Consider the following 15,226-nt stretch of genomic DNA (forward strand, 5'->3'; position numbering starts at 1 on the left):
TCCTGCAAATCTTGAGGGACTAGATCACTGGAATTTCCAGAAATTCTAATCAGCACAATTTAATACTGTCTGCAGCAATACTTGGCAACCTTGAAAGGTTTTTTTCTGCAATTGTTGGAGGTACAGTCCTACACTTGAGCCAAGCTCAGCTTCCCATAATGGATCTACCACATACTGAGACACATAATGGGATAAACTCACACCTCATAGCAGAATTATCTCACAATGTTAGAAACAACTAAAGACAACTTCTACTGAAAAGAATCACAATTTATCTGCTCTGCTTATTTTCCCTCAAACGGAGCCCAACGGTACTATTCCAGACCAAGATCCTCAGGGTCTTTCAGATGGAAGAAATATTGGAAATCATCTGCCCAACCTCTCCACTATTATGACTTCATTTTTAGAAATCCCTGACAGAAACCATCGTGGACACTGGCATCCCCATCTCAGCCTCCTTTGCAATACCTCTGAGGCCCGATGACAGCGCTCTGGCCAATGAGTGGCTGGTGGAAGTAATCAAAGTCACTCCCACACCTGGCTCTCTAAGACAGCAGGGAACCAGCCAAGCTGCATCACATGTTAGACTCTGCTTGAGAGAGAAATATACTTTGATAATTTTAGTCCCCAGTATTTCTGGATTTGTCTGTTTCAACAGCAAGCATTAATTAATTTTCAAGCCAACTTTTAATAACTCAGCAACTCTGAGTTGCTAATCATGCTACAGAAAAAAATGATGATTATCACCCATATACCCAAAGGATCAAGGTGATGGAAGCTGTCGTGCCCGTAAGAGACTCACACCTCACTTATCTAAAGGTTAGTATTTAAGACACAACTTTGGAGGCTAAAGCCTCAACACCCTAGCTGAAAATAGTAGAGGCCTTAAAACAATCCAGTCTGAGAACTAAATAAAGCTTTACAGCTTTACTCCTCACACTCTATTCACTCACTCAAGGCTTTTTTTTTTTTTTTGGAGTAAATCAATCAATCTCAGAAATCTGATTATCTCACATGAAATAAGTAATAGGGAATTGGAAGCTAAAAAGAGCAGCACCAGAAGTGGGCAAAACTGGACCTTCTGACAGTGAAGCAGAGATGAGAAGGACTCTAAAAGGGAAGACATCCAAATCAAAATGCAGGGTGCAGTTGTCCATTTCATAAAGGGTGGTGAGGGAACCCCACCGACCTCAGAGTCCTGAAGGCATCACAGGAGGGGCTCAGCACACAACTGAGGCTCTAAAAAAGATGACTTGAGTAAAGAAGGTAGGAAAATGCATGAATGGAAATGGTTACTCAAAACCATTTCAGGGGTTAGAGACATACACGTGGTCATTGAAAAACTCAGGGCTACCTTATTCCCTAGGATGCCACATCAAGCTGCTCAAAAATAAGAGACCTTGCCAGTTGCAGGTGTTCTGATTTAGAAGGATGGTTCCTCCCAAACTGATTTAGGTACACACAGCCAGCATGAAGCAAATCTGGCTTCCATAAGAAATGAAGTCAGGGGTGGCACCTGTGGCTCAAAGGAGTAAGGCGCTGGCCCCATATGCTGGAGGTGGCAGGTTCAAACCCAGCCCCAGCAAAACTGCAAAAAAAAAAAGAAGAAGAAGAAGAAGAAGAAGTCAGAAATGTCCTATGAAGTAGAAAGGAACCTAGAGATCACGGAGCTAAGACTCCAGCAGGAAGGTTAGGTGACCAGAGGACATACATTCACCTCACTGTAGAGGGGACTATAGCCCCTGTCTCCTGGTTTGGAAGCCAGAATATAATCATCCTCCTCACAATTTCCCAGGCCCACTCACAACGCTCTCCATCCCTTCTCAGGCCCTCTGGTTGGCCCCCAAGTCTGACCCACTCACCTGCAAAAAGCAGTATCCAACTGGGGCATGCTCTGCAAGGGTGGCGTTGTACACCTGCCTCTGGAAGATGGGCTCGTTGTCATTCACGTCATCTACAGTGATGCTCACCAAGCAGGTGGCAGAGAGGGGAGGCTCCCCGAGGTCCTGGGCCACCACTCTTAGCTCCACCACCTCCTGGGCCTCTCGGTCTAGAGTCCGTATAGTGCTGATCACCGCGCTTTTAGGATCGATGGTGAAAGACGGTCCACACTCTGCCATGGACAGAGCCTCTGGGTTGCAGGGAGCCGAAAGCTGAATTAGCGTGTAGCGCAAAGAGGCGTGATCAGTGCCAGCCTCATCGGCATCAGTGGCGGTGACCCACATCACCGCGGTGCCAGGGGCCGCGGCCTCCGACACTGAGGCCTGGTACTGCCCCTGGCTGAAGAGAGGCGGTTGGTCATTGAGGTCGGCCACCCGGAGCAGCAGTGTCTCCTCCTTGCTCAGCGGTGGGGATCCCGCATCAGTGGCCACCAGACGCAATTCATACAGATCGCGGCTCTCCCTGTCTAGGGGCCCCTCGACGCAAAGGAAAAATACCCCTGGGGGACCACCCGGACGTAGTGCAAAGGCTCCCTCGCCGCCTTCCAAAGACAGTGATATGCTTCCGTCTCCAAGGCCCACACCAAGCTGCCCAGTGGCCTCCTCTTCCTTCTCGGGTTCACCATCCGCATCAGACACTGAGACACGAGCCACGTAGTCTCCTGGCCGGGCGCCCTCGGAGACACTGGCGGCGCCTCCTTCAGTGAGGAAAAGCAGGTGAATGGACGGCGGATTGTCATTTACGTCCAACACCGCAATGGCCACGCGCACGGTAGCGACCTCAGGCTCCGTGCCTCCGTCGCGGGCCTCGACCACAAGTTGGTGCCAGGCCTGCGTTTCGCGGTCCAGAGGCCTCAGCACTCGCACCACGCCGCTCTGTTCCTCTACTGCGAAGTAGGCCGCGTCGCCCAATGGCCCGCCACCGCTGCTCGCTCCCGACACTTGCCGCGCGCGGATTCTGTAGCGCACGTGGCCATTGGGCCCCAGATCACGGTCAGTGGCGCGCACGCGACAGACCTCGGCGCCCGGCGGGGCGTCCTCACGCACCGCTGCGCGGTACTCGCCCAGTTCAAAGACAGGCGGGTTGTCGTTCTCATCCAGAACGCGCAGCTCCACGCGCAGGCGACCTGTGCGCGGCGGGCGGCCGCCGTCCCACGCCTGGATCTGCAGCTCGTGCGCCGCCGCCACCTCCCTGTCCAAACGTCGCAGCAGCACCAGATCCAGAGTGTCGAGGACAGAGGGGGAGCCCGACAAAAGCGGCGACGGTGGTAGCCCCGGAGTCCCATAGCGCAACTGGAAGAACGGTCCTTCAGGGTCCTGGAGCAGGTCGGCCGGTTGCACCAGGGTGTAGCCCTGCGTGCTGAACAGCCCCGCGTCGGGGTCTTGGGCACCTGGTAAGCGGAAGGCGGTACCTGGCGGGGTGAGCTCTGAGACGTCTAGTTGAAGGGCGTCTCGGGGGAAGCGGGGCGAGTGGTCATTCACGTCGTTGACACGGATGTCCACCTGCACTACAGCACCCAGCAGCGTGGCGGCCACGAAGCTATAGTGGTCCCGCCGCTCGCGGTCCAGGCACCGCGCGGTGCGGATGATACCGGTGTCCGGGTGCACGTGGAAGTCGTCCAGCAGCGGGGAGTCATCCGAGTCCTCAGATAGAAAGAAACCGCTCCCCTCCAGCTGCTGCGCGGCGGGCAGCCCGGCGCGGATGTCACCCACCAGCGTGTCCGGGGGAAGCCCCTCGTCCACGGAAAGGCTGAGGTTGAACAACTGGGCTGAAGAGGCCGAGGCCGCCCACAGCCACACGTGCACCAAGAGCCCGAGCAGGGAGCGCAGCGCCTTGCAGCCGCAGCCGCCCAGCCACTGGCGGGGTGACTCTCTCCTCCCGGGGAACGGAAGGCTCTTCCCGACGGGAGCCCCAGGCTGCTGACTCCCTGAGCCCATCTTCCGCCCAGAACAGTGCCTATCTCCCGGCTCCTGGGGAAGCCTCCCGGGTAACTGCCAGCTTGCGGTGGGATAGCAAAAAATCCAGGAGCCTCTTCGGTGTCCTAGCCGAAGAAGAAAAGACTTTGTTTGGCAAATAAACCGACAGACCCAAGAGTTCCCGGGGTTACATCTGCAACTGGTGAAAACGTCCTCTGCCTGCCGCTCAGGCAGACGGGGAAGCTCTGGCTGCCTCTGCCGCTGCAGCCACCTCTTCAGCCCCTGGGTTTCTTTAAACGAGTCTCATCTCTTTTTCTCTCTCCTTTTATTCCTATTACATCTGTTCCTTGTTCTGCTCGGCTGGTAGTTTCCCCCTGGTAAAGTCAGGTGCATTTTTTTTTTCCCAAAAAAGGAGGAAATTATTTAAAGCGCGCGCACACGAGGAGAGGATTGGGATCGGCCGGAGCAGGAGGTGGAGTACGGGCGGGGAGAAGGAGAGTAGGGGCGCGGGGCCCGAGGGAAGCGGGGACGGAGAGGCGGGGCGGTCGCTCCCCGCAGCGTCTCTGCGAGCGGAGGACCCCTCTGACCCAGCCTCCGCCGCCTCCCCTTCTCCCTCCCCTCCCTGCCGAGTGACGCGGCTCACACGAGGGCAAACTCCAACCTGCGAGCTGCTTCTCTGCAGCAGGGCGGAACAGAATCAAATGGAAAAGGACCTGGAGATCTGGACCGCGGGCCGGGTGGGGACCCGCAGGCGGGGCGTCTGCCCTAGCTTGGCTTGCCGAGTGGTGATGGGTGGGGGAGGTGAGGGACGCGGACTCTCCCTGCCGCCCCCACCTCCGACCATCCCCTGGCGGGTCCCTCCAAAAGGCCTGACGCTTGGCTCGGCTGAGCGGAGAAGGTGGGGGTTATAATCACTTTAGGGAGCCAAACTTGTGTTCCCCATTTGGCAAGAGAGACTCGTCCCCAGCGGAAGGACAGATGGAGTCAAAGGCCGCTGCACAGCTGGGGCCAGGATGACTGCAAAGGGGGAGAAGGAGGAACTTGGAAAGACCTTCCAGAAAACCCGAGAAATCTGTGACACACATGGTGCAAACCACGCTTTATTATGCCGCGCTACTACTCAGCGACATCTGAGCGTCTTGTCACTCCCCTCTGCCACCAAGAATGACGACAATAGATTGGGCCTGCGAACCTTTTTTATACATTCGGCGCCATCATAACACTTCCGGAGTGTTTTACAGGCTGATTTACGAGCACAAAGACCGGGTGGCTGAAAACCCTCCACCTCCCAGCACTCTGCACCACCCCTATGCCAGAAGTTTTCAGGCAGGGCCACCCTTCCGATACCACTTTCAAAACTAGCTTCTGAGTCCGAAGAAAATGCCAGTAAATCTCCATACTCGCAATTTCCCTTCAATTATCCACAATAATCAGTAGAAACTGATAAATGGCCTGTAACGAAGTGGGCCTAAGGAGGGACTATGGCCTCTTAAGAATGGTAGGCCATATTTACCAAATGGTTTTTGCAAGTTTGCATTTCGGCAGGAGGGAAGAATTAATTTCCTAGATATTTTTCCTCTCCTTTGGGGAAGACCAAAAGCTCTGCATCATGGTTCCTTGCAGCAACAGTAAAATGCCTTTGTAGTATATAGTGGAGTAATACAAAGCCACACGGTCATCTGTACCATCCACAAAATAACAATTTATTTTGTAGCAGACATATTGCCTGTAAAAGAAGACATTGTTGAAAATGAATTCCACTTTCATCCCTGAAGTCTCCTTAAACGTTAAGATTCGTTATGAGTGTTGGGGTCTTCTTTTTCCTTAGCCTCTTCAATCTTACCCTAACCAGGTCCCCTGCCTCTGCTCCTGCCTTTTAAGTAATTCTCAACTAAGCATCTAGATTGATGTTTTCAAAGCTAACTCAAATCATGTTACCTCCTGCTTAGAACCTGCAATATAATTCTATTATAAAGGCAGTCCCCAAGTTACAAACACCTGACTGACCTATGACTTGAACTTATGCACGGAGGTTATTACAGGTATTACTAAATGTACCTGTTCCAACTCACAAATTCAATTTAGGAACAAACCTACAGAACCTATCTGGTTTGTAACCTGGGAACTGTCTGTGCTTCAGTCAGACTCCTTCTAATATACAAGCTCCTACCCACCTTTCTGATCTTGCCTCACACCCCAACCCTGGATTCAGCCATACTGCTTTCCTTCTGATCTTGGTACACTTGAATTGTTAGAACTTTGCATGCCGAGATTTCATTTCCTGCTTTGCCAAGCTCTGGCTCTTTCTCACTCAAGTCTCAACTCAAATGCCAGCTGTTAAGGAAGCCCTTCTCTGATCACCCTACCTCAAACAACCTCTGCACCTTAAACTCGTTATCCTCACCTTATACTCCAGTTAGATCACCTGAACTCAGCTTGCTGTATTCATTTGTTTCATCGCAACACAACTTTACGCACTTTAAACATTGTTTTATCCTGGCACCTAGAACAGTACCTAGAATACAGTGGGTCTCTATTCATTAAATATGCATTGGGTGGATGGATGGTTGAACCTGTGAGTAGATGGGTGGATAAGTCTGTTAAAGTAGAGATTTGAAGCCATAACTAAAAAACGTACCGGCCATGAGAACCTTCATTGTGATGAATTCTATCTGCACAATCTACTCATTCATATCATTCTATGGGGCTTCTTGAGCTTATGTTTGAGCTTCTTCAGCTTATTTTGTAAATTGTACTGTTATCAAATATTTACTTGAGTCTAAGAATAAAGGAAACGAAACATCTTTTTCTGCATATTTCACTGACACGTTCTTTATAAACAGTGGAAAACAAATGGAAAATCAAGAACCTCAAACATTTATTTTCCTGTTAGTTCTGAGGCTTTATAATCCAAGCAAGTACAATTCAAGGTCTCTTGCTCACTTCACAGTACCCATAATTGAATGTCCTGAGCAGCATTCTAGAATTAAGAATTCAATTTGGCAAAATAAAAGAATCAAGAGCTTTTTCTCAAATATCTGAAAAATAATTTTAGAAAATTCAGGAGCCAAGAGCCTCAATGAAATAGGATAAGATCTGATCCCTTTGAGAGGAATACCATAGTATAACCAGCAAAAGTCTTGTCTTTGAAGCTGGGCAAGCCCGATTTTGCTCTATAATTTGGGACAAGTTATTTAAATATTAAGCCTAAGTTTCCTTGTAACTTGAGGATGATACATCTAATTTACAGGGATACTATGATCCTTAAATCAGACAATATACATGGATTGGCACATAGAAAGTGTTCAGCAAGTATCATTTATCTTACACTCATTTGTATGATGAAATGTTTTAGGGGTAAATTGTTTTGAGATTCTCAGTAATATCAAACTCTAACTTCATAACCTCCAACTCCAAGGGAGTGGCTGTTAAAAGGTGAAAAATCTCACCTATCATAAATAGAAACTATAACTATCATTGGACAGAAAGGCTCGGGGCCAATCTTCACCTCATGTTACGTGGTTTAAGTAAGACAGGAAGTCAGTCCATCTTTGCTAATATTTTCTCCCAGATGACAGATAGTCCTCAGCTTTACAATAGTTAACTTAAAAATATAAATAATTACTAAGTGCTCAAAGCAGTGTTCAAAGCATCTCACATCAACCTTTTAGGGAAGGAATTATAATTATTATCCCCATTTTACAGATGAGGAAACTGAGGTTCAGGAGCATTACAAGTAATGTGGTCAAAGTCGCACAGGTAGTAAGCAGTGGTATTGGAGTCTGAACCCAGACAGTTATGCTCCAATGTCCATGGTCTTCATTGGTTGTTTATTGTCTTCCTGATGTTCTTTAATCAGATTGTCTTCTTCTAAATTCTTGATGAAATCAGTATTGTGATATAGTACAGAGTTTTGGGAAGACCTGCAGGAACTGCAGAGAGAGGACTTGGCTGGCATGTTTGTGAGAAAATGCAGAACAGGCACAAAGAAGTGACTACTTGAGAGTGCAACAAAAAAAGCAAACTGTATATTTAGAAATGGTGCTTAAAGGCAAGTGTGGAGGATCGTGTGAAACACGGAGAGTTTCTTCCCATCGTCTCCTCCAGGGGAAAGGGCCTCTGAGGGATAGGAAGGGTGCATGACAACAGGGATCCCCACCCCATGTTGGCTCCTATGTCGTTTTTCTGAAAAAATTTGAGCCAAAGAATATTTGGAGCTTTTGATGGTTAAATATGATGTGTCAAGTTGGCTAGGATATGGCACCACTGGTTTGGCAAACATCAGCCTAGATGTTGTTGTGAAGGGACTTTATCATCTGTAGACTTTAAGTGAAGGGGATTATCCTCCATAGTATAGATGGGTCTTATCCAATCAATCAAAGGCATTATGAGCCAAAACCAACGGTTTCTGCAGAAGAAGGAATTCTGCTTCAAGATTGCAACTTAGAAAACCTGCCTCAGTGTCCAGCCTGCCAACTTGCCAGCTCCCACAATTACGTGAGCCAATTCCTTTAAATAAAAAATACATGTAATTGTATATATTATATCATAGATAAAGAGAATTGGTTGTATTTCTCTAGAGACTGCTAATAAAGAGCTTTGTAGAAGTAGAGATGATTTAGTATGTAATAATAGTAATTAATTGTAGTTTACCATTAATATCTACATATATTTTATGTTCTTAAAGACTTAGAATCCTGGCTCGGCACCTGTGGCTCAAGGGCTACACCTAAGGTGGCAGGTTCGAATCCAGCCCGGGCCCGCCAAAACAGCAATGATAGCTGCAACCAAAAAATAGCCGGGCACTATGGTGGGCGCCTGTGGTCCCAGCTAGTTGGGAGGCTGAGGCAGGAGACTCGCTTGAGCCCAGGAGTTGGAGGTTGCTATGAGCTGTGATGCCACGGCACTCTACCCAGGGGGATAGCTTGAGGCTCTGTCTAAAAAAAAAAAAAAAGACTTAGAATCCTGGATATGACCGGGATCTTAATAGGTAATCACATACATCTTCCTACCTTAGAATCTAAGCCACCCAAAAGAGATGATCTTCCTACTGTGCATAATGCAATGATACATTTCTAAACTACTAAGAATAGAATATGAATGTCTTACACAACAAATAAGTAAGCAACGAGATGGTTATGTTAATCAGTTAGATGTAAGTATTCCACATTGTATATCAAATCAGCCCATTGTACTTCATAAAGGCATTAATGTACACAGTTATAACTTAATAAGGAATTTTAAAAACTAAAGAAAAAATCTATTCCTTTTTTGGTGTTGAGAACAGATTCTACACACACCTATTCTATTTTTTTCAACAGAATATGATTAAATTATACAAAATATTAGTGTCTGTTTTAGATATTGACATGTAGTTATTTCCTCTGATTTTTTGAAAGATAAACAAAAACTGGCCAATAATTTCTTCATACCAACATTCCCTTTTATGGTTAAAAGGAAGCCTAACATGGCTTATCATTAAGTAGATTTAGACATACTACATTTATTCATTATTTTCAAATTCAGTAGAAACTTGAATGTGAAAATTACTCATACTGAAGTTGGCCCTGCTCTTGAAGATTATAGCATAAGTAGGTTTAAGATAGACCCTCTTAGCTAAAATAATTTCTTCCTAATTTTCCCCAGGTGCCCTTTTCTTGCCTAACTTGCTTATTCTGTCCAATACTTGGTAAGGCAGACCACCCCTTCCCCACTCCCTCCTCCAGACTCAGGATGGCCTACAAAGGCCAGTCAAATCTGCTCAACCATACAGCCTCGAAGATTTGGCTTTCTAACTCTCTCCTTGGCACACATCCCATCTTGCTTTTCCTAAAAGGTTTTCTATAGATGAAATAATCCCAGCCCCTCATTTCCCCAATGCTTTAATCATTTTGGTCCTGTTCTCTAAACTCTTTCCAATTTTCCTATATATTGTATAAGATGTGGAAACCAAAACCACACACTATTTTCTCACAAGGTCTATGCAATGCCAAACCTAGGGAGGCTGGCTTACTTCTTCAATCAGAAGCCAAAGCCAAGTCCAACAGGTTCTTAACAAGTGGATGTCAGAACAGGTGTGACACCCCCAACCCCTGAGTAGATTAATTATTCAGTGTGGAAAGGTAATCTACTTGCTTTTACACAAAGGAATTTTTAGAATATTCATGTTTATATAGGACAGCATGAAAGACAGCTAGTGAAGAAGAAGATAAATAGCATTTGATCTTATCCGTGTTTTTCTAGGTGCTGTTGTTCTTTGTGTGAAATTAAGGAAGCTGATCTATTTCCTGGGACAAAGCAAAGTTCACTGAAATATATATACATAATATATGTTAGAATAATTCCAGGCAAGAGAAAGCAAAGGAAATACCCAGGACCCTGCCAATCCCACAAATATTCAGTGAGAAAAACACCTGGATTCTCCCCAAGCCACAGCTGTTTAGTTGGAAAATGCCTGGATCCCATTGAATCAAGGCAGTCAGGGAAAAGAGCCACATCCGGCCCAGTGTGTCTACTTCATATGACACGCACACATGAATCCTATTTGATCAAGACACAGTTATTTTGGAAATAAATAGATCCTGCTGGATTCAAGCACAGTTCATGATTAGTACACACAGATGGAGATGGACTGGGTACAGATACTATCTGTGAGAAACTCCTTCCATACACAGGCTTTTGGTAAGAAAATTAGACCATAGGTTTCTGGCTGCATCCGTATCTCAGTTATTTCTCTCCTGGAACACATGTAGGTCTGGCAGCCCCGCTCTTTGATAAAGTTTGCCTAGATCACCAGGATCTGAGTGTTTCCATCCTAATCTTTAGGTCCAGCAGAGTGTAGATGTAAAAAGAAGTGCAAAATTAAATAAATTAAATAAGTTAATCTTGTTTTCCTTTAGCACAATGAACAACATAGTGGCATATTCACCATAGAAATGTCCAGAGTCTTTCTGAACACACGTGAATTAGGAAAAAAAACAAAAACTTTATCCCTGTCATCACAATGCACACTTTCTACATATTCCCATCTCTCTCTCTCTCTCTCTCTGACATAAACTTCTTTTGTCTAGAACATTTTCCAATTAATTTTTCAATGATCCATGATAAAAGTACCACTCTTGGTGCTGAAACTAATCTGAAAATTAGGTAGATATTTCCACGGATTAAATAATCATCATATTTAAGATTAACCTGCTTTATAAGTCATGAATCGTACTTAGTCCTTTTAAAGAAGTTTTTATACTGCAACTCAAAATAATCCTAAGGAGACAATCCATGCTTTGAGAAATCACAGACTTCAAGTATGAAGGCTCTAGAATCCTGAGGCCTTCCACCCAGTGACTTGCTTCAGAAATAAAAATCTCCATCCCTGGAGAGATTATTGTAGAAATAGCTTCACACATTCAGGTGCTCCTTAACTTTCCTCTGCTGACTACCAATCCCTTATTTCCCACGTCTTATTTGTATTTCCCAGAGAAAGAAAGAAATAGAGGAATGACATTACAGAAGGTTTCACCCTGGTAAGATGCATTCAATTAAGAAACCAGAGTCTTCACGGAAAGTGAGTCTGGATCCCATGGCCAGTGATGTCCATTTTGACCACCGCACGCTGAGTGTTTTAGCCATCAGGCTCCGGGGCATCTGCAGTCAGTAACATCACTGCGTTGGCAGGAGCTTCTCTTCCACACAGCTTCCTGTGTCTGCAAATGTGTACAGACAGCTATTTTTTTCTCTGCCTTCCTGGGCTTTTATCCTCGACCCTTTACTTTATTTATAAATGTAGCTTCCACATTTTCTCTGTGTGCTTTACCTTCGATATCTTTTTTGAGGGCCTCCAGCCTCACTTCTCATGCATTTTTATCCCCAGTTCACCCTGCTTCACCTTCTTCATTGTTCTTTCTTCTTTTAAGCCCTGGTAGCGTATCCTGGCAAACCCTGGAAGCCTAAAAATAACGGCCATCAAAATGCAGTTTAGAAGAGATGCTTTGAAGACTCAAATGATAAAGCCCTTCAGGGGCACAGATGAATGTTAAATGCGGGGAAGCAACCACCAGCAATCAGAGATGCAATCGTTCATTTTTGATCAAGTGCATTGTGCAGCCCAAGAGTAAAAGGCGGCAGAGCTATACATGGCTGCAGAGAATGGTCACAGCTGCCAATCCTTGAACTTTGCAGGTGCCCAGAGTGAATGATTCCAGTAACTCAGCATTTCTGCAAGAACATCATGAGAGGCAAAGCCATATTCACAAATCAAGGGAATCTGAAGGCTTATGCAGGATCTCACTCTCCCTTGCTTGTAGGTATTCATCCTCATGGTTCCCTGGGGTGAGCAGAATAACACCCCCACCCCCACCCAAGATGCCTGCATCATAATCCCTTGAACCTGGGAATCCATCACCTTTCCTGGCAAGGGACCTTGCCCATGTGATTAAGTTAAGGAACTTGAGATGAGATTGTCTGGGATGGCCCAGTGTGATCACGGGGAGTCTTTGATGTGCAAGAGGGAAGCAGGAGAGTTGGGGTCAGAGAAGGAGATGGGACAAAGGAAATGGGTCAAAGTAGGAGGGGGTGGGAGCCAAAGAATTGAGGCAGCCTCTGAAAGCTGCCTGAGGCAGGGAAAGCATCCTCCCCCGCGGCTTCCAGAAGGTTTTACCCCAGTGAGACCCATGTGGACCGTCAAACCTACAGAACTGTAAGACAATACATTTGTGTTTTTAAAATAAACTTGTGTTATAATAAACTTGGGTCGCCACTAAGTTTGTGATAATTCGTTAGAGCAGCCACAGGATACTAATACATTCCCTGGCTGTGCCCAGGCCAGCTTTTCCTCTTTCCTGCATTCTCAGAAGGAAATACCCATATTTCTAGTGCACTGTTCTCTCTCAAACATTTAAATGCTCCTTGAAGAGAAGGCAGAAATTATCCCAGCAATAGAGTTGCTTCCAGCCAACAATATCTCAAGGGATTGGTTTCAGCTGGAAATTTGGGCAGATTCATTTCGGAGAAAGTGTTTCTTACAATGTCAGTGTGAAGGTTCTCTTTGATTTATCCAAAGTTTTATCTGTGGAAAAATAGCTGCCTCAAAATAGCACTCTTGTTTAAAAGACTAAACAAATATATGCAAATGATACCCAAGGGTGATGGTTAAAACTTTAACTAGATGTGAATTGGTGTGATACTGAGAGGTCACACAATTTATTGGAGGGAGACAGTAGTCTTTAGTAAAGAGAATTAAGGACACAAAGGCTATTTTAAAAGCCAAGTGCTTGACTCAACAGCTGAGAAATGGGGCTCTGATTATTTTGTGGAGAGATATAAATCCTGACCGTGGAAAGGGTCAGTGTCATATAATGGGCCATGAAATCTACTCAGTGGGGGTCACAGGCTCAAGAGGAAGGGCACCTGCTATGACACACACAAAGAATCTGTTGCTTGTCATCTTCTCAAACTCAAGTGGAAATGGGGTGGTTACTAAATTTTCCTGGACTACTGTAAGTAATATTTTTTATAGTATAGGCCACACACACACACACACACACACGGTATAATTAAGAATATTAGTTTCATACACCCTACTCACTCTTAATGCGAGACATATTCTTATATCCTTAAATTTTATTGTTATTTTCATTGGTATTCTTTTGAATGTTGACCACTCAGTGGCCATGATGTGGAGTCTGAAAACACGGCTTTGGTGGTACTATTTATCACTGAAGTAGGTACTTTCCTCCATTTGGGGGCAGGAGTTCATTTCTTATTGCCTAGTAACTTCAACGTCAAAGTCTTTTCCAACTCTAGAATTTTGTAGTTTTTCCCAGGGAGGAACATTATTTTATCTACGGTTTCTCTTTTTAATAGAATGAAGAAATAACTACCAACTTGGGAACTTCCATCCAGCAAGTTTGTTTAGTGAAATATGGTTTTTCTAAGATAGATTTCATTCCATTTTGCTCTTTAGTGATTAATTCTATACCTCAAACATGTCTTTCAAATCAAAATCGAGAATTACTGAGAGTGTTGTCATACCTTTTTTGTCACATTGGCACTGGTGTTTACAAATTTTGGTTTCTGGAATTGGGGAACCAGAATCACTCTGAAGATAGATAGCACTTGGAGTCACTTCCAGAGAGTGTTTTGATTATGCCCCTAGCCAATATCACCTTGCAAATCACCTCTTCCTCTCTTGCCTAAAATTGCTCAAGGCAGGTAAAGCTAGTATCCTCAGACCTAGAGAAAAAACGGCCTCACTATCACTTTGTTTTCAAAAATTACACTCCACAACACACTTCTCAGACCCCCTGCCTATAAAAAAGAGTGATACTAAACTCTCAGGACTGAAAAATAGCTAACAAACTATGCTAACCCTTCAGAGATGCAAAACAATAGCCATCACTCATCAGTTTGCTGAGAGGTGACAGATTCCAATTTCCTTTTTTCCAGAGCCGCTCTCCTCATTACCAAGCAAGACTGGACCAGTTAACTTGCCCAAGATCTATAGCTTGCTGCAGTGATCTCATCGGTCTGTGTCCCTGACAGGGACCCAAGCAGGTGGTATGGAGTGCAGCGAGCTGACATATGGAGACAAATTGCCTACACAGGCTGATCTGCCAGGACAACTAATTTTCCTTCTATTTTGAGAAAAGCAATTATTTTAAATTGCCATATATCAAAATGACTTCGTTCTTGCCACTAAAATATAATAAGTCAATAAACTATTAATATAATGCAGATGAGTGTCTCCTGTTATTTTGATTTAAAAAAATAGAGATTTAAAAAATTAAAAAGGAGAAGCAGAGCCCACACTGCCTCATTTAACAAGATCACAAGTCAAGCCTTTACCATATTCCACTTGCATGTGTAACTCATGCTCTTCTGAAAGCCTTTGGACTATATCACAAAACCTCTTTGTAACTTTGTTTTAAAATCCCATCAAATTTTGTTGAAAATGTTTGTTTTATGTGAAAGGAGGTCTTGTCTTATGAAACATAATAGATTCAAAAAGAAGGATGCTGGAAAGTCGCTGTTGGACACAGGAGAGGAGCTGGGAGGGTGTCTATGTCAAATACCGTATTTACTTAAAGTCAGCAAGTAATAGAACAAAAAATGTCCCCTTTGGGTGGCACCAGTAGCTCAGTTGGCAGGCACTGGCCACACACTCTGAGGGTGGCGGGTTCACACCAGGCCTGGGCCAGCTAAAACAACAATGACAACAGCAACAAAAAGAAACAGCTGGATGTTCTGGTGGGTGCCTGTAGTCCCAGCTACTTGGAAGGCTAAGGCAAGAGAATTGCTTAAGCCCAAGAGTTTGAGGTTGCTGTGAGCTATGACACCACAGCACTCTACCCATGGTGACAGCTTGAGACTCTGTC

General features: G+C 45.2%; 1 protein-coding gene across 1 annotated transcript in view; it reads right to left on the reverse strand.

Moving 5' to 3' along the window:
- The window catches only part of DCHS2 (dachsous cadherin-related 2), a 239,355-nt gene extending 235,474 nt beyond the window's left edge, over positions 1-3,881 (reverse strand). Inside the window, exon 1 of the mRNA XM_023513453.1 lies at positions 1,863-3,881. Coding sequence (XP_023369221.1) covers positions 1,863-3,878 — 2,016 coding nt within the window. The 5' untranslated portion in view covers positions 3,879-3,881. The remainder of the gene's footprint in view (positions 1-1,862) is intronic.
- Positions 3,882-15,226: the final 11,345 nt, after the last annotated feature.

Source organism: Otolemur garnettii, unplaced genomic scaffold (genome assembly GCF_000181295.1).
Source record: "Otolemur garnettii isolate 467f Iridium unplaced genomic scaffold, OtoGar3 scaffold00041, whole genome shotgun sequence".
NCBI lineage: Eukaryota > Metazoa > Chordata > Mammalia > Primates > Galagidae > Otolemur > Otolemur garnettii.